General features: G+C 38.5%; 1 protein-coding gene across 5 annotated transcripts; it reads right to left on the reverse strand.

The window, feature by feature from the left end:
- Positions 1-5460: 5460 nt before the first annotated feature.
- Positions 5461-18336, reverse strand: brd2a (bromodomain containing 2a). 5 transcript variants are annotated; one of them, XM_035528928.2, is made up of 12 exons: positions 18052-18336; positions 13717-13999; positions 13276-13413; positions 12900-13038; positions 12533-12732; positions 11849-12304; positions 11609-11737; positions 11155-11385; positions 10741-10997; positions 9946-10262; positions 9057-9185; positions 5461-8349 (listed from the first exon to the last, which is right to left on the reverse strand). In XM_035528928.2, exons 2-12 carry the CDS (start codon positions 13993-13995, stop codon positions 8213-8215), a joined length of 2412 nt encoding a protein of 803 aa, XP_035384821.1. In that variant the 5' UTR covers positions 13996-13999; positions 18052-18336; the 3' UTR covers positions 5461-8212. The 5 variants fall into 5 exon arrangements, with proteins under 5 accessions (XP_035384821.1, XP_026888290.1, XP_026888289.1 ...); XM_027032489.3 differs by lacking the exon at positions 18052-18336 and adding an exon at positions 16498-17395 and having other exon boundaries at positions 9057-9182; positions 11167-11385; XM_027032488.3 differs by lacking the exon at positions 18052-18336 and adding an exon at positions 16498-17395 and having other exon boundaries at positions 11167-11385.
- Between the last annotated feature and the right edge of the window lie 1620 nt (positions 18337-19956).

Below are 19956 nucleotides of genomic sequence, written 5' to 3' on the forward strand. Positions count from 1 at the left end.
AATGATCTATGAACCCAACATTGTTTTGTGAGCACCACTTGGGACATCCAGCAGGTCAGCAAAAATAACCGGCTGTAAGTGATATTGCTGCAATGCACTGGGATGGAACCAAAGCAAACTATGGCATCAGACATCACCTTCACTAATTAAAACACCTCTGCAATTCTGGCGAAGGTGTATATCATTAGCTCCTAGGTGAATGACTATTTTAGATAATCTCTGCTTGCCTGAGACCTTAGGATTACTTGCAATATCCAGCATTGTGGCCCCTCGGTATACGGTTAACTAATGCTGCTGGTGTCCCTAAAAGCCTAGCCAATTTCATGTGTCCCCTATAACTAGAACCTTTTCAACAGGCATCTTAGCAGGTGACACGCTGAGAGGGACAAAATCCTGTTGGACCAGTGAATGGGAGGGGCGCGGTGCTCTCGGAGCCAAAGCTCGGACTGTTGCAGAATTGAGGGCTCATTAACTTTGCATAAGGTATCCAGAGCATCTAACACTTTCTAAGGTCTGTATGCGCACCTCTAGTGCTAGAATCTTCTCCATGAGTCTAGCAATTAATCTACACTTCTCACAGATAAAACTATCACTAACAATGAAGAATAGCTAAACATGCTGCACTCTGCACATTAAGAAGAACAGGAAGTGGCCATGGTCATAAAAGAAAAATGCTAACATGACTTACGGTTTTAGGTAGTTTTTTTGGATGTAGTTTTTGATGATAGAGTAGTATTGGATGTCTGGTGGAGGTTGCTGATTTCCAGGTTAATTATAGTTATGTCTAAAAATGTATATTTTTAGAGAACAGTAAGAGAGCAGTAAGAGCTAGTATGCCTACACAGTGGTGTTCGTGTGAAACAATTTCGAAAACAGGAAGCCACCAGACTGCTGAACAGTGCATAGTACTCCAGCATGGCCTGTATTCTTGCATATCCACACTCACACTGACAATACTATCCTCTGCAATACTATCCCCGGTTGATTTGATTTGATGTAAGTTCCACGGCTACAATTTTTTTTTTTTACATAAATGTAGCTATTAAAATGTAGATTGGATTTGTGTATAGGTACTAAGAGAAATGAGTTTCTTCAAAATAGGTGTGGTAGCTGGAATTTTGAGAGTAAAAGGAACAAAACTAGTAGACAGGCTTGCATTCATCAAATGAGCAATTGAAATAAAGATGGCATGCGCCCAGAGCTTGAGAAGAGAGGTAGGGGTGGGGTCTTGCTGACATGATAAAGCGCTAGATTTGGTAATAAGTTCAGAGACAGAAATAGGATCTATACTGGTATTATAGAAAAAGATTAAAACGAGATGGATGGTTAAATAGTAGTGGGAAAATGTTGATAGATCTTACTTTATCACTGTAAAAGTGTAGGAAAGCTTGACACTGTTCAGTAGTACATGGGATGTGAAACACAGGGGGTTGAGCAATTGATGAGTCTGTGATCATAAATACCAATAACAGAATGGAAAACACTAACAGTCATGAAGCCAGTAGAACACAGTAAGCACAGTGTATGACCATGGATATGGGTAGAAAAATCTACATGTTGTGTGAGGTTGAAAACAATTCAGAGCAGACAACAATTCATAAGAAAAGGAACAGCTAGTAATAACGTACATACTAAGTTAATATTACAGTTAAATTATAATAACCTAGTACGTAGGTTAAAATTACCAAGTAAAATCATTGCAGAACATAGAGATGAGGTCAGTTTAAACAGATCATTCATCACTGACAAAAAACAAATGTGAGTGAAAACAAAATAACTTTTAAATTACTGAGTATACAGTGTGACATTGAAAAGGACATAACCTGCTCAGTCTATGGTAAAATTAGATTATGAGCTTTTTTTTTTTTGCAAAGTCTCCTTCACTGGGAGATGCTGCACCATAGCAAACACCTTTTTCAAGTCCAATACTTTTCTGTTTATGTTCTAGTTGCCACAGTGTTTGATTTCTTTTTTTCTTTTTCTTTCCTAAGATCTACAGAACATATGGTTAAAGCAATGATTATGCTTACTTGATAGATGTTAATTATAAATTGGACCAGGCAAGTGTGACTACTTCCTGCTCAATCATGTGTGTAGGAACCTTGGTTTACAATTCTATTGTTGCATCGCTTTTCTTTTGAATTGAGTTTGTTCCCTTTCTAATTTTCAATTTTTTTGTCTATGTGACAGAGGATAGGTGTGTTGGAAATTCTAAAAGGTAGAAGGTAAGAGGTAAAATACGATCAAGACAGAAGAGAGATGGTAGTGAACAAAGTGGAAAAAATTACTGTATTTTCATTTTCATTGACAGTAGTATTATTTTTGATGACTACCGCAAGCCTGGTATAAGATAAGAACAAGGCCACATTTGACATCATGAACAGGTGAATTTCCTGAACATTGGTTAATTAGTGTTAATGTCATAGTTAGTCCCTCCTAGCTTCCCTGTTCCATGGCTTCCTTGCCTTGTGTTTTGGTTCCATTCCATAGTTTCATTTTCTCTGCCTGTCATTTGGTTTTCCACACCTGTTCTTCATTTCTAGTCTTGTTAAGTTCATGTATTTAAACTCAGGCTTGTGCCCTGTGTCTTTGCTGTTCATTGAATGTCTGAATCTGTATGGCCATAAGTTTGTACTCTGTGTATCCTAGTCTTAGCCTCTGAGTTCTTCCTAGCCTCTGTTATAGCCTGCTTCCCCTGTTTGCCTTTGTATGTTTTTGTTTGTTTAATCATGTATCCTCTTACTTTCTGTATTGGCTCAATGACCCTGGACTGTTATTACGACTCTGAATCTGGATTTGCCCCTAATAAATCTTGCTCTTCTCTGCACATGCATCCACCACCTCCTAACCACTCACCATTACACTTAACTCATATTAGCCTTGACACAAGTACAGGGGGAGTCCGTTTTCTCACCAGCCTCATTTACAATTGGCAATGTAGGAATTATGCAGGCAGTTTGCAGCCCTGCAGACCAAGATAGCAGAGCAATTAGCTAAAATAGAACAGCAGACAGTGCTCTAGGAGTTAACCCAGCAATATCAAAGGGGGGTATTGTTCATGGAAAAACTCACTGAGCAGTAGGCCAGTGTACCAAGGTCCCCAGTGGCCATGTATATCCCAAGAGAAAGAAAATGCCCAGATTTCAGTGGGTGTCCTCCCCACCCATGAGAACAGTGGGTAATGTTCATGACGTCCTATTTTAGGGTAGCCAAGGTCCATGAGGAGGATCAGATAGAGCTAATCAGACAACATCTTGCCTGAGTGAAATATATACAGAGGGATGATTGATGTGAACAAAGTCTTTAAAATTCTTTAGCTGATGTATGCTGACAAAGTTCACATTGGTACCAGGCTCAAGGATTTCTATGACAGGACACAGATGCCTGGGCAAACATAATCATATGTATACCAGTGTTCTACAGGAGAGGTTCTATAAAGTGAGACTCCAGAATGCATTTCTAATTCTGACATAAATGTTAAAACAACAGCTAGTTTTGGGTCTCTAGATGATTTTCTATGATGGGAGATGAAGCGGGATCTAAAAGGAGCAGCCTTCTCAGTTTTTCTTGGACCTTATGAAAGCTGTTATTCCATAGTCTGAAGAGGAAGAGGTGCCCATGCCTGTTGTTGGACATTGAAGAGGATGTCCTTTCCACTGACCCTTGAAAAACTTCATGAGGCTGTAAAGAAACTAGCTTCCTGACAGGAGGAACTCTTCACAACAGTGCAAGAAGTATGGTGTCTTGGCATATTGCCTGCTAGACCAAAGAGACCACAACTGAAAGATGGTGACAGAACACTCATCTGCTTTGCCCGTGATCAGCCTGGTCACACAAATTGAGTATCCAATCAAAGTAAAGGAGCAGAGTCTATATCAAATGCAGCAGCTGTTGCCACAACAGGATGAGGCTAAATATGACCTACAGGAGACAGCCAATATGGCTTCTGCAGGTGTAATTGTCTCATGAGTGGTGAGCAGACCTGACCTTCTCTAGACAATGCATTTGGGAGTTTTTTACACATGTTGCAACAGATGAAGACATATTTCCTTTGTGATATGCGGTCTGAGGTTGCCAGGATCTGAGAATTACTTCAGAGAACACTTTGAGGGGACAGAGTTCTCTATCAAGTTCCAGTTTGGTTTGTCACGTACATAGTCATACACGGTATAACTCGCAGTGAAATGGTTTGAGAGTGTTCTTTCCAAACTGAGGAAAAAAAACAGGGGTGCATAAGGAAATATATATCTATATATATACAAAAATATATGTAACAAATGTATGTACAATATGTATATATACACAATGTACAATGTATATATGGATATATGTGTATGTACACAATGTACAATTCCATCTTACAAATTTACAGTCACATGGTGGTGGTGGTCCCCACACTTTATCAGTTTCCCTGATTCAGAGCCCGAATGGCCTGTGGGAAGAAGCTCCTCTTCAGTCTCTCTCTATTGGTCTTCAGGGAGTGAAAGCACTTCCCTGATATCAACAGAGAGAAGAGCCTATTGTTGGGATGGGTGGGGCCTTTTACAATCCTCCTGGCCTTGGTCTGGCACCACTTGTAATAGATGGTCTGCAGGTCAGGAAGTTCCGTGTGAGTGATGCGCTCGCTGACCGCACTACCCTTTGCAGTGCTTGTCTGTCCTGCTTGGTGCTGTTCCCAAACCAGACTGTGATGTTCCCCGTGAGGATGCTCTCAATAGTGCAGGTGTATCACCAGTTAAATGGACACAGCTAAAAGTGGCAAATGTTCTCAATTGTCCATTGTTTAATGTCAACATTATGGGGAGGGTGTGGCTGGGCAAATGCGTTTTTTTGTGCTGAATGTCAGCCATCCTGGTACAAAAAAAAGAAAAATGGTACCAGTTATTTTGGCGATGAATGTGAGAGCTTATAATACTGTTTGTTGACTTGAAGAGTGTCCATATATTAGAACTTAATAGAGTACATGCAGGGAAGGCTAGCCTAAGCTGTGTCCTAGTGAGGACTGAGTGAGAAGAGTATTGTGTGGGTCCAAATGGGAAGATCAGCTGTGGGGGGGGGGGGGGGTCTGAGTAGGTCATTGTTGGTAAGTTCAGGATTCCTCCAAAAACAAGGTGCCGAGTGTTGGTAGAGCCTGATGCAGGTTTGGGTTTCCCATGTGATATACTGGTTGCAAATATCCTAACTTATGCAGCTGATTGGACAGTTCCAGCGAAGTTGCTTAAGAAGGCTATAAAGTTGTTCCCAAGTGCATGAATGGCAGAATTAAATAGGATAAACAGAGGGAGAGCTGCATGTAAAAGAAATAAAGCCAAGCATAATCCAGAAGTCTAAGACTTCTGAACCATTGGCAGTGCCTGTACAAGACAACCTCCAGGAGTTGACTCCATGTCAAATACAGAAGTTGCAGGAACCAATTGTAACAGGTACCACCTTAGGCCTTTTAAAAAGCAACACCACCAGTGCCAGGGCAAACTACAGGTTTATTAATACAATTTAAGAACCATAAAGTTAATTACAATAAAATTAAATACACCTAATAACACCAAGCCATAAAATTCTACCTCACAAAAGCTCATAGAATCAGGAAACACTCATAGCGGGAACAAACGTGACAGCCCGCTGCGCACAAAATACAAAGCAGATTATGCCACACCATAACAAATTAATCCCAAATCAACAAACATTAAAACACATTATATTTAAATATCATATCACCTTACACCATATTTGATTTACCGAAATTACGCTTACTCGCTTAAAATATTTTTAATTTCCCCACCGCTCTCCTTTCATTCTGCTGCTAAATTGAATATAAAACAAATACATCAGCACTTTAAACAAATCACGATTCCATACCAGCCCCGGGACCGGGTCACGTTAAGAAGAAAACTCCCGAATCACTTACAGCTGCAACACTGCTATTTTCCCGTGTCTGTTAGCGCCGACGAAAACACTTGCCAAACGCCATCCACCCACACTTTAGCCTGTGCCTTTTTTCATACTGCTCCATTCCTCGCGCTTAATTACACGTACTCATAACCGACGGGGTTCCCCCCGCCTTAATGACTAACCAGTTATTTTAGTTACTAGCAAACTTTAACATTGTCAGTAATGTCAGTTATTTCTCATCGGACTTATTTGGCACTTGGGACCTTACAAAAAATATCTCACTGACATTCAGATTACAATGTGCAGCAAACTTAACATTCCTTTTTCTCACAATTCCTTTAATGAGCCGACATCTGTTACATATGCATGATGCACATAGAAAGTTTAAGAGAGTGATCAAGTGAAGAGGAAAAAAACTGGAATCAACAGTCCACAAAGTGAAAGAAAATGCCAGACACAAATAATTTTATAACAAAATATGATAGAAACGTACATAAAACAATGTTTTTGAGGCAGTAATGCATTAACCAAGACACATGGAGAATTAAGGGAGTTAAAAATATCGTTTCATATTTATTTGTTTACTTTTATTTTATAATGTGTGATGAAGACTCAGATATTTTGGCTGGATCCATCAGAAGGGTTTATTCACAAAGTAGCACAATAACAAAGAAGTCTTGTTAAACAATCCAGAACCTGGTTTTCAAAAACCTGTCCAAAACAAGCAGATACCAAAACAAAGTGCAGACAATAAATAAAATAATGCTAGGGTTCAAAACATAGGTGTAACCAGAAACTGAAACATACTATATGTAGCAGGAAATATTTTGCAGAGGGTACAGATCAATAGCTAAGAACCTCTCATGATCATTCCTGCAAACTGCAGGTACAGATGTGACAGGTTGGTCTCAAACTATTAGTTCTGTAAACCTTTTTTTCCCCCTGTATTATTAACTCTAATGAGAGTACTGATTATGTGTTTTGCTATTCATAACCAAACGAACATGATTAGCTGACTCCTGTTGATAATCTTTAACATGGACTCAGTACACACTAAATGAAGTAAATGTTTTGTTATAGAAACTTACATATACTAACCCAGGATAGAGACTCTGATTCTCTCATTAATAACGTTGAGGGACGCTGTTCGACTTACTCTATATACAATGTAATCAAAAACAAAAGTAAGAAAAACAAATCAACATTATTTTATGAACAGCACATCTTTTTTATTAAGACAACTTTTCAAATGAAAAGTCTGACGTAAAAAGTACCTATTCAGATGATGCTTTCAGCTTTATGTTTGGTTTGTGGAGTTGTTTGTTGTGAGGGTGGCATTTTTGTAATCTAACAAGTAAAAGTCATAATAAACAGGGAAAGCTACTAGATACAACAGTAGAGAGAAAAAAATTTAAAGAAGAAATACAAAGGAAAAACAGCAAAAAGCAGTAAACATGGTGGTTTGCATACATACTCAAAAGCTGTATGACTCTCCATATGTACATATTTTCAGGGAAAAAATTCCTTTCCTTGTATAGCTATAGTTTTATAGTAAAGCAAACTGTATGTTTGATCCATGAATCCTTCTGGATCAATTGCACCTTCAATAGTCCATTTTGAAGTCTTCATGGTCCAAAATGTAATTGTTGAAGTTTATTCAAAAGAAGAATTTAGGGTCAAGCTACAAAACATTACTTCAATTTTTGTATGGGCAAGTCTGTCATAACTAGGTTGGAATTTTGAATATAAAGCACAAGCACACACAAATACATACCCACTCATAAAACAAAATTGACAACAGCTCTACCCCTTATCTTATTCTTTATGAAAACAGCTTTAAAAAAAAGAAGAAAAAAAAAGAAAAAAAGAAAAAAAGAATCAATCCACCCAAGACAATTCTGATGTTCCCCACTAGGGAATTTGTTTAAATTCTTTATAAAAGAAACAAATATATACATATACATACACACACATACACACAGAAATATGTATGTGTGTATTTATAGAGATGAACAAAGCAATTAAGTTCCAGCAGAAAAGGGAGCATGCCATTCCTCTTCACACAACATTTCAGAATCATCCCTCCTTCAAAACTTTTCCTCTCTTCCAGCAGCAAGAGCATTTATTTTTGCATTGCTACTCTGTTCATCCACCAACTTGGATGAACATAGATACCTGGAAAACTTTCATTAATCCTTTGCTAATTTACCTTCTTCCACTATTTCCAGTTCCTCGCCATCCAGTGCATTACAAAATGGTGGCTCTTTTGTCAGTCCAGTAGAACATGTGCATGCAAGTGTGTCCACTTCTATTAAATGCTCATTCAACCTGAGTCTGAGTCACTAGAGTCTGAGGAGGAGGCGGAGGAGGAGGAGGAGGAAGAGGAAGAGTCAGAGCTAGAACTGCTGGCACTAAGACGAGATGCCATAGCATGAGGTTCTGCCACACTGGGTTTGTCCACTGGGGGGGGGGAGGAGAGAAGAGAGAACAATAAAGCTTACAAAATAGCAATTCATAATGTCATCATAATGTGCAACTCTATGCAATTTATACCTCAAACTACAGAAATAAAAATATCACACACAAAAGAAATACACAGCAAACATCAAGACCTGTTGCAAATATATGTCAAAAGAAGTGCACTCCCTACTATGTCAACACCCACAGGGAAAGCAGAACGACTGTGGTAGCTAAAACTAGCACCAGTTATAATACATTTCTTTATTCATTTATGTCTGCATGTTTTTTGTCTGGGCAATTGGCACCTATCCTGACATCTTTGAAATCTCTCCATAATCTGCCATATAGAAGGCTAACCCTGTACTGGTTATGTGAGTCTTCTCTCAAAAGTAATCTAAACAAATCAAAGTAAAACATGATTCCAGTGCGAAACTGACTAAACCATAAGTTAAAGCTACAAAATCATGTCACAAGCAACTAAGCAATGTGTTGACCAGCTGCATGACAGGGAATTCTAAGAACAAACTCAAATTGTCTTTTGCCTTGACTCACGACATCCTTTTGCTTTGATAATATCTTGCTTGTTTGAAATGTACATATTTTTTTAAGTAAATGATTAATTTAGTCAACTAAAGTCAGTACAGTAGTCTCACACTGGACCTGGATCATCCACTTTTCATTTGTTAATATGAAGGTTAATCTCTTACCTTTGGTTTTGGGAGGTTTCTTGGTTGAATTGAGCTGCCCACTTACATCCTGTAATCTCCTTTCCAACTCCCTCTTTTTCTCCAGAGCCAGTTCTTCACGGGACTTGCCAGTGCCACCTTTCTTTGCTACTACAAAACACAAATACTAAAAATACTCTTGCATACTGTCTTTGTTTTAAACACTAAGCAACTTATGCATTACATTGTAATAATAAGGAATCATTGATCAATGATCCCCTAATTGTTCATCTAATAAATTGTGCTACTTCATAGACATTATTAATGAAATTTCAAAAATGATTGTCACCATTTTATTCATGAGATGTTCCCTTTATTACAAGTCTTAGTACTGATGTACACATTCCCAATGGAAACCACTTTTGAAAACTCTAGAACTGAAGTACATGCAACTCTTACATAGTAACCATTTCCTCCATTAACTTCTGTTAAAAGAAGTTAAATAAACTGAACCCAAGATGACTCCCTCGGACCCTTCCAAAGTTGAGATCAAAAATGAGGCGAACCGTGTGTATTTGTTTTCCCCACAAGCATAAAGTCAACTGTGACAAGTGAGGAGCAAAATTGGGACACATGGTCTTTAAAAAGTTCAAAGTATATTTGCTAGCTTCTATCTTACATGTACACAGCTTGAACTATGTTGGTAGCATTTAGTCCAACCCTGTGCATAGCCACCTGATTTTGTTATGAACTCTTTGCAAGGGTGAACCCATCAGTAAAATCTGGTGGTGCAGAATATGTGCAGATGTTGAAAGCTAGTTAATTTAAGTAAGATCTAATCCAATTTATCAAAGCATATCAAATATAAACACATTTTGTTTCATGCTTGGTAAGTTTGTTTAATTAATTAATTAATTAATTAAGCACTTACGGTATGGCTTTCGAGGTTTCTTGCGTAGGCATGTCATGACGTAGCGTTCCAACTCCCGCAGCGTGGATGGCTTGAGTGTCTCAAAATCAATCTCTATCTCCTCTGGGTTGGTGTCACGCAATGAAGGTTCACGTGATTGAATTATATGTACCACGCGACCAAGCTTCTCACCAGGAAGCTTGTTGATATCCAGGCTCAGCTGTCGTTTCTCATCATAACTCATAGGGCTGCTCTCCTCCTCTTCCTCTGAGTCGTAGTGGGGAGGAAGGGCCATGGCCTGAGAACCATAACATGCTGCTTGAGACTTCTTTGAGGATCTGAAGAGCAAATGAAGAGAGAGTTTGTTTTACACAACATCACAGTAAAGCTAGTGTCAACTGTGTAACTTATGGAGCTGTTTAAAAGTGGTCTGTAAAGTGCACAAATACAAAATATTTGTAACAATCATCTACAACAAATCACCAAATGTAATGCATGCATGATAAAATAGATCAATATACAGATAACATCCAGTCAGAGTGAGAAACAGAGTCCAATTAAGCAACTCTGTCACTGTCACATTAACTCTGTTGATGTGATTAAACAATAACATGTTTAATGAATCTTACAACCAAAACTGGACATTTCAAAACAGGTTTTCCAGCCTGCTACTCAATTCTGCTTGGTCAAAGAAAATGAGATAAACTATCTGTTTTGCAGGACCAAAAGCATTTTGTTTCATAGAAACAGACAATGCAAACAAAACCCTGATAAATACAGCAAATTTATTATTAAAGCTTAATGTAACATCCATACTTGTTCTTGCTGCTCTTCCTGCTGGGTCCCTTCTTGCCTTGTGTGGAGGACGCTGTTGCCTTGCTGTTGTTCCTACTCTTCGCTGTCTTTGTGATTTTGGGCATTTTGGATGCCCGGATGACCACCTCATCATCCGCCACAGCCCTGCTTCGCTTATGCTTCTCTGACTTTTTCTTTTTCTTCTTGTCTTTCTTTTTCTTTGGCTTGATTATTGTGTCTGAAGAAAGAGCAGCCAGCTGCTCGTGTACTGCCCTCAGCTGTTTTATGGAGGGATGTAGATATGCATCATTAGGTACCACATATGGTTGGAAGTTGTAAACAGGCAGCAAGAAATTGTTAGGTGCCTGTATGGCCATAGTTATATCTGTGTGTGGGTATGCTGTACGTGTCTAGATGCTCAGGCTCAGTTTCTACCTGCGTACAGACCTGTTCCTGAAGCTGAGCCAGACGATGTGCTCTCTCCTCCTCACTATCTGAGCTAGGACTGCTCTCACTCTCACTACTTATTTCACTCTCAGAAGATGAAGACGAGGAAGAGGAGGAGGAAGACGAAGAATGACCACCTAGACCACTGCCTAGAGAGGCAGATGGGAGGGAATCCTGGGGCTCATCAGGCATTTTGGCAAAACGGAACTCAAACACATCCTTAAATACAAATGAGAAACAGACAGAGAATATTCATTAAGGGACATTATACAACTAGTTGGTCATTATAGCAAAATAAACCCCCAAATGGTGAACTAAATTTGAAGCATTTCAATTTCAAACATTCAACTGTGCCATGTAATAATCTGCTATGAAAGCCTTTCAGCATTATAGGTTTTGTGCAAGGTACAATACACAAAGAAAAAAAGACCAAATACTGTACCTGTAGTTTCCTAGCCATAGCCACCACATCATGGTCAGGTGGATTGTACTTGTAGCAGTTTGAAAACATTAGTCGAACATCAGCTGCAAATTCAAGTGCTTCCCTGTACTCTCGCTGATCTATTTTACACTATAAAAAACATTTTGAAATTAATTAAGATCTTAGTAGAGCTAGTAGTATTGCTTTATTATAATTTAGAATTGCAAGCTAATCAAATTAAAACTAAATTATATTAAGTACCTTAATTGTACTGAGGTCCATTGGATTCTTGATAATGTCATGGTAGTCATGTATCCCCAATGATGACGCATCAACGGGCTTGTAGAAAGGCCAGGCATATGCTGCATGTTTCTTTGATAGCAGCTCTTTAAGGATCCCATTACAGTAGTGTAGCTGCCGGCTTAGCTTCCCCCTCCGCACTGGCTGATGCTGGTTCTGTGAATCTGGCAAGTCTTTCCGTGGTGGTTTGATGGGTCTACCACTGCCTCCTCGTCTTGCTGGCACTTTCCCTCCAACCAGACCTCCTCCAAGGACAATGGCAAGGCCAAGGTCACGATTTGGGTTAATTCCAAGAGCAGAGAGGGTCAGGGGAGAGTCACCCCCACTGCCTATGCCTAGACCCATACCGCCAACACCAATGGTAAGGGGCATGGCCATGGGGGTAGTGGTATCAGCTTTGCGCTTGACTCCTTTTTTCTGGAAATAAATGGAAAGAAAAATAAGGCCAAGCAATATATGACAAATCTTCTGCAAAAGGACTGATTTACAGTCCCATTTTTAGCACAGCTTGGCTAGTTGATTGAAACTCTATGTTGGTGTGATCTCCAAGTATACAGATTATACAGTCAAAATCTTATTTTACTGAATCTAGGTTGTGTTGTTATGGGTCTTGCTATGGGCAATGCTCCAAGCCCTATACCTTACCTTTGCAGTGGGCTGGGTGGGGGGCAAACCCATCAATGCAGGGGCACTGAGAGGAGTGGGCAGTGGATTCTTGGCTAGTAGCATCTGTGGTGGGGTGGAGAGAAGTGAGTCTGGCATATCCGGGGTATGAGGAGAGTATGCAGATTGAGACACTGAAGATACAGCAGGGACCTGGTGAACAGTCGTTATCCCACCTGAAACTGAGAAGAAAAAAGAAGAAAAACAGACAAAGAGCAAATTTCAAGTTTCAATTTTATAACAAATTATAGAAAACAACATTATAATATAGTATTAAGCATTAAATTTTACTTCCATGATACTAGAGAAATCTGATGTAATGGCTGTATTGGCAAATAAAGTAAAGTACATATGGCTTTGCGGCCTTTGCCAGGTTTGCCCCTTGGGACAGGTGAGGGTAGCTCCTCCTCCTCTTGTGGCATCTGTGCTACCTTCTGTAAGAAGGCCTTTTCCAGAGACTGAGCCATCAAAACTATGTCATCTGTTGACTTGGGGACATTCACAATAGATTCAGAATCCATGCACAGACAAGGCAATACAGATAAGACTACGAGATAAAATTATGAATATCTTGATTACCAAGGCATGCACTGAATAAGTTGACTAATCCATTCCAAAAAGATATAATAAACTGAATGACTGAAATGAAAGCATTAAATTAAACCACATGGACCACAGCGAGTTGTCTTCTGACAAACAGCTCCATATAGAGAAAAATGACTGACCTTATTATAGATGTAGCAGTTAGTAAACATGGTGTTAAAGTCTTGCAGACATTCAGTAGCACTGCGGTAATAGTTGTTTTCTAGTCGCTTCTTAATCGTGCCCATATCCATCGGCTGTTTGATGATCTTATGGTAGTCCTATATCAGAAGAAAAAAGGGAAAATATCAGTAATATGGCCTTTGTGCCAAATTCCACCACATAAAATTACATTAATTTACTTAAATGTGGAAATTTCCTTCGAGAATTTAATGTAACTGATGTAGTCTATTAAGAGTATATTGCTTTTTTTTAAATATTTAGATAATTATACTTGTTTCTCTTAGGAGGTATTTTACCATGATATTGATCCATCAAGTAGTTAAGTGACCCACGTTCTCTGATTGCTTATGTCTTAAAACTTTTGTATACTGTTGCATCATTCAGACAGTAAAATAACTCACAGGCAGGTTGAGCTTTGTAGCATCAACAGGCTCATGAAAAGGCCAAGCAAAATGGTGCCTCCAGAGATACTTCATGACAGACTTCTGGAGGAACTGGAGCTGGTTGGTCATTCGACCCTGCCGGCTTGGATCTCGAGTAGGAGGACGGGGCGGTCCAGTGGAGAAAGCATGTGGGTGTACAGGGCCCTCAAAGCCCTCATAGAGCAGTGATGGCTTGCGTATCCGCTTCCCAGGGCCAGAAATAGGCTGCTCCATCATTGTGAACCCCTGAACACCCATGTCACTGCAAAGAAAAGACGGAGAGATTAAAATTAAAATATATTAAGGAAATATTATCAAGAAAGCACATAATACTTAGACAAAAAGAAATCTCTATTCCATAACAGGCAGTCTTGAATATATAGTGTATAATATACATATGCACAGGAAAGTGGTTCTTTGACTGCAGTTCAGTTCACCAGTGATGTACTTAACATTATTTGTTAGGGAAAATATTTTGTTACCAGAGATCCCTGGCACTAATATAATGCAATATTCATCCCCAACAGGAAAGCTAGATCCACTTATTTTATATGCATTATTCTCACATTAGATGTATTATTAAACTAAACACATCAAGAAGTTTTTCGATGCTCAAAAGGTCAGTAAAATATGAACCAAAGATTGGTTTATACTGGGTCACGTGTACTCTGTAACTACAAGACACTTGTGAATCCACTGTCAACTTCAGTTGACATTTGCAGAAAATACTGTATTACAAGTGCTCAATAGTAAAAAATGGACTAGAGGGCATGCTTCATTACCTAGACCCATGCTGCATTAACTTGCAACCTCCAGATGGCTTTACACATATTTTTTAGCAAATCAGGATACATTTCAATAACTTAAACCTTCTTTCATATTTTTTTCATACACCAATAAAGATGTTTTTACTGCTCATTTCTGTCACTTGATGATAAAACTAATAGCACTTTTCATTGGCAGCCATTACTATGGAAACTAAGCGACCCTACAAGACATGGAAGTTGTAATTCATAGAATTATAGAAATGAATGTGAGAATATGTGCAGCTTTAGAAATCATCTGAAATTGAGAGAATATGAGCAACTTTCCTTCAACAGAACTAGACCATGGTTGGCCAAGGTTGCTCTTCTATCCAACCCAAACTTACCTGAATACAAGTATCTAAGCCATTACTAAATTAAGAAAGGCCCCTCTTTATCCATGAGCTGTGTGTTGTGAGCAGTCCCTAGTGGACCCCCCCCCCCCCAAAAAAAACCTAACCTTGCCCTTTAACTAGACTGAACTGTATTTCAGTCTAATATGTTCTTCAGTTCACTTGTCCTAGGGGCAATGGAAATATCTGGTAATAAGTCATGTTTTATTTACACAAGGAATGAGCAATATTTTAACATTATGAAGATTTTCATTTGCTAATTTAATGTTGCAAAGTGTCTAATAACTCCACTTGGCATAATAAAATAGGTAATATCTTAACCTAGTGAATGACACAAGTTTCAAACGGTTGCCATTGGAAACACTTTATTATATATTAAAAAAAGTTATACTTGTACAAAATTCACACAAAAAAAATCTATCATAATTAGTATAATGACATCAACTGAAGAAAAACTTACTTTTTGTGATTAGAATAGGTGTAGCCAAAATGTATATAGAAAACGATACACAGATTCAAAGCATAGCTAGCGGCATAAATGGCTAGTTATAACGTTAGAGTTTGGGCTATGAGACAAGACGGAAAACTTCCTGTTTGGCCGTTCAGGTTGGCAAATAAAGAAACAATGTCAAATATAGCCGACAGTTAACATCTAATGGGTTTCGGGTGGTTTAGATGTATACAACGCAGGTGTCTAGCTGTCTGGCTTCTGGTAACCTAGGCAGCCAGCTAGGCATCCATTACCGTTTTGTTGCCCGGAAGCGTAAAAACGCTAGCTTCAACAGCTGCTACCTCACAAAGGTTATCTCAAGAGTAAATTTCAGAATTTAGGATGACAATGGGGTCTTATTGTAGTGAACCCGAGTTTTAATTAACTACCCATCTTAGGATCAAGTTAAAACTTTGCGATGTACGACCGACACACACTTGCCATTAATACTACCAAAAGCTAACTAACGCTAGCTATCTCGGTTTATTTAGATAGCTAGTAAGCTAACTAGCTAGCAAAAACACCACATAGCTACTACCAAGGTCCCAAAGGTCTCAAAACAGGCAATTACAGAATTTGCCACACGACAGGCTGTTTAACGAATTAAAACTTACATTTTAATTAGCGAGTGATTCTGGATTTCTGAGAATATTGAGAACATTGCATCTACCATAGTGTTGAACGTTATCGTCCACGTCCATTTTAAATTAATAAGAGCGATATCACAAGCTTATCAACAATTAAGTGAAAAGGAGGCTGTTGTCATTTACTTTCACCGACGACACTTTCTTCTACATTAAAATTATTCGTGTTGCAAGATTGGAAGGGCAATTAGCTGTCTGATGGCGCCTGCGCACTAGTGTGACTGAGTTCAAAACAGTATTCAGATACTATTAGCTATAGCTAGCAAAAGTATCAACATAAGCGCAAATAAACGAGAAGTAAACAAACGCAAAACGTAATGACATGGCACAACCAAAAACAACCTACCTACCACCGATAAAGTAAGAGTTCATTCGTAAAAACAAAAACACAAAATATGAACATTTGACAACCAGCCAGCTACAATATTCGTACTGATCTTAAATTAAACACCAATTAATTCATTCTATACCTGTCAAGGGGCGGGCTTATGGCCGCCTTCATCAGGATGGATCTGGATTATGAATTAAAACCGGGTCCCTTGAAAGCTGTGAGCCTCCCGACCTTGCACCGCTAACTTCCTTTAACTCCCCAGCCACAGCTACAGTGAAATGGCGACGCACTGGCTCCGCCCGAACCTTTATAAACCTTACAACAACTTCATTGGTTAATGGAACTGCACGCGCGCACGCCTCCGCGCATTCTATACGCAACCGTGCTCGTCAATCACACAAGCCACGCCTTGCTACGCACAAAGGTTGACGCATGCATGTCAGTTGACGATTTCACAAAAACGGCTAGAATTCGCCATTCCTTGTGAGACGCAGACAACACAAAACAAGTATTAGGCGATTAAGTTCGGTATAAATCCATAAATTATCTTCAATTAATTCGGTAAATATGCGTACACACATATTGCTCAATGGTCACAAAACCGCAGGCGCGACTATCCGTGGACGATTCGAGGTATGCTATTGGCTCGTTCGATCAGTTACGGATATCGGACAAAAGCGACACTCGGGACTTCAGTCCACGCTAAAGCGGTTCCAACTCAACGAAGTCGCCATTTTAGAACATCACCGCGATAGTAATGTAAAATAACCACGTTCGTACTGTACAACCAGATAAAAATATGATTTGTATGTCGCCAGCCATCATGTACTGCAAAACGAAGTGTCTACGCAATCCTAGTGTTGCTCACACCTCAGGTAAATTCTAAAACGTAGCCAACAAAAACCAGCGTCAAAGTCTCCCCTATGTGGCCTAGGAACACAGTCTGCCCTAAAATGACGCAGCAACTTCAGCACTTGTTTCTTCTCTTAAAAATCTTAACAAAGACTGCACACGTGTTTCATATTTAACAATTAAAGGACAGTCGTCCCACACAATGACTACTCGAATCCACATGGCCACAAGGTAATAAACTACAACTTGCAATAGTAAAAAAAAATATCCCAATATTTACCAATAACATGGGTTAATCAAAATAGGCTACAGTCCCTATAAATGCATATTGTTTTTGCATGGGGCCTAATCCAAACTACTACGTACATCAAACTGAGGGACACATAGCTACAATACTGAAAATATTTCAGGGTAATCATCCGTTATCTAGCTAGATTAGCTAAAGTTTGAAGGTTTCTTGTGCAACGTAGATAGCTAGTTAGCCGCCAAGATTCGATTTGAAACAATTTCCCTAAGAGACTACTACTCTTACCCATCCCCCACTACGAAAGGTACGTATTTTTAACGTCACTGAACGAAATCTAGAGCTAGTTTAAATCTAAATTATGCAAAATTTAAACAACAAAAAAGTTCCACACTATTTTACATTTAAAATATATACATTGTCGATTTAAAAAACCCTACTCATTTCAATATATAAGGCTAGTAAAATAATACAACCTATACATCTATCGAAGGTGTATATATAATATATATATATATATATATATATATATATATATATATATATATATATATATATATATATATATATATAAGGCTGACGTTGAAATCCTCATACTTCACACATTTCCCCCCTTTCTTCTTTTCTTCGGCCACGTTTCTTTACTCAATACATTTCCTTCCAACATGTCCGACTTCTTCTTCTCCATTCATTGGATCGAAGTAGGGGGAGGGAAAAGTCATGTGATATTCACATAACTACAAATGGCAAAGGCTACTCACAGATTTTTGCAAAACCTGAAAGCCCGTGAACATCCTACAATTACCGTTAAAATACTATGATTGGTACAAACCCAAAATAAATGCATAACGTATTACAGATTCATCTGTCGATATCTTCAAAGAATTATCCAAGAGAACGGTGCTAGTGACGTCAGCCGCACTCTGACTGGGTAAAAGAATCACGTGAATTAGGCTGCCGTAACTGTCAGAAGAAAACTGTATGTCCACCATGCTTACTGTTTTTGTAGATAGCTGTATAAATTCCAATCATTTAATAGCTAAAGAAATCATGACAGTGATTCTTTGCGTATGTGGGTTGTTGTTTTTTTTGGAGAGAGTGAATAAATATCCCCATCGCTGACATGAAAATTCCTTGTTTATCTGTGACCACGTGGCTACCGTAATAAAGTTATTTCGCCACCAGATGTCTGAGACATCAGTTTTGATGTAAAGACTTACATCAGTTTTGATCTATAGACTTAAATATTCTCTCATTCAGAAATATGTAGCCACTGATTATTTTGAGACTTGAAATTAGGCCTACCTATACAAAAATATGTCGTGCCCCAAAGCAAGCCTTGTCTTAACCAATAATTTGAACGGTAGTGATTGTAATTGAAATTATCCTATACGAAATATGAGTATTTGTACTCATTTAGCTTATTTGTTAAAAATATCAACCAGGTCTTTGCTATCTTATTGGATACTTGCTTGAGTTGTGTTGCCTGGGATGTTAGGTTTAGGTACATCAATTGGTTTTACATCAGAAAATGATGCTCATTGTTGGTAGTCTATAGTCGTCAAAAGTTTTGAAACTGACACAAATGCAAGTTTTCACAAAGTTTATTGTCTCGGGTTTTGTTGTTTGTTTGTTTGTTTTATATCCTTTTGTCAGATGTTTATATGGTATAGTGAAGTAGAATTATAAGCATTTCATAAGTTTTTAAAACCTTTTATTGACAAATACAACTGGAGACAATGCCTCATGTCTGCAAAAAATGTGTGCAGTGTGCAGCCCAAACTTCAGCCAAGTATGATTTGTTTCATGTACTTTGTATAATTATATTTAGCACCTCTTCTGTTCAATTCTATCCATTAAATTGCTTAAGTTAGAGAATATTGCGCAGTGATACAAAAAAAGAAAAAGATGCTGAGCACAGTACAAAAAACATGTTGACAAGAATCTCCTAATCTATATACCCCCTCCCCAAACAAAACCCAGAAAAAATACAAACAACTTACATCTGACAGCAATGTTAATCACTTCTTATAGCTGTGATTTTTTCAAATGTCTGTATTTGCTATTCAATCTCACCAGAAAAACTACAGCAATTACTTAGGATAATCAAAACAACCTCAGGAAGAAGTCATGTTTCTTCTTAAAAGTCTCCACCTGTGGAAGAATTCAATCTTTATATTGGTACATATCCAGTTTGTCAGGCTGGCTGTTTATTTATTTATTTATTTATTTGCTACAGACAAAGGTGCAGATATGTGTATTCAAGGACACAGTGAAGCCTCAGACAAACTGAGATGTTGGAGCTGCTCATTCAGATTTGCTGATGGTGGAGTAGAGGGCATTGATTACTCAGGGAATGGTTGTATGTGTTCCACTCGGTTCCTTATGATGATTTCTTACATGAAAATGGTGTTTTGTGAATATACTGTCGTTCCTAAATCCCCAGTCAGCTAGTTGTAAAGTTAAACATTCAAATATAAAATGAGGATGCAAACTTCAGAA

The sequence above is a fragment of the Electrophorus electricus genome, chromosome 2 (genome assembly GCF_041902795.1).
Source record: "Electrophorus electricus isolate QZ-2024a chromosome 2, ASM4190279v1, whole genome shotgun sequence".
Taxonomy (NCBI): domain Eukaryota; kingdom Metazoa; phylum Chordata; class Actinopteri; order Gymnotiformes; family Gymnotidae; genus Electrophorus; species Electrophorus electricus.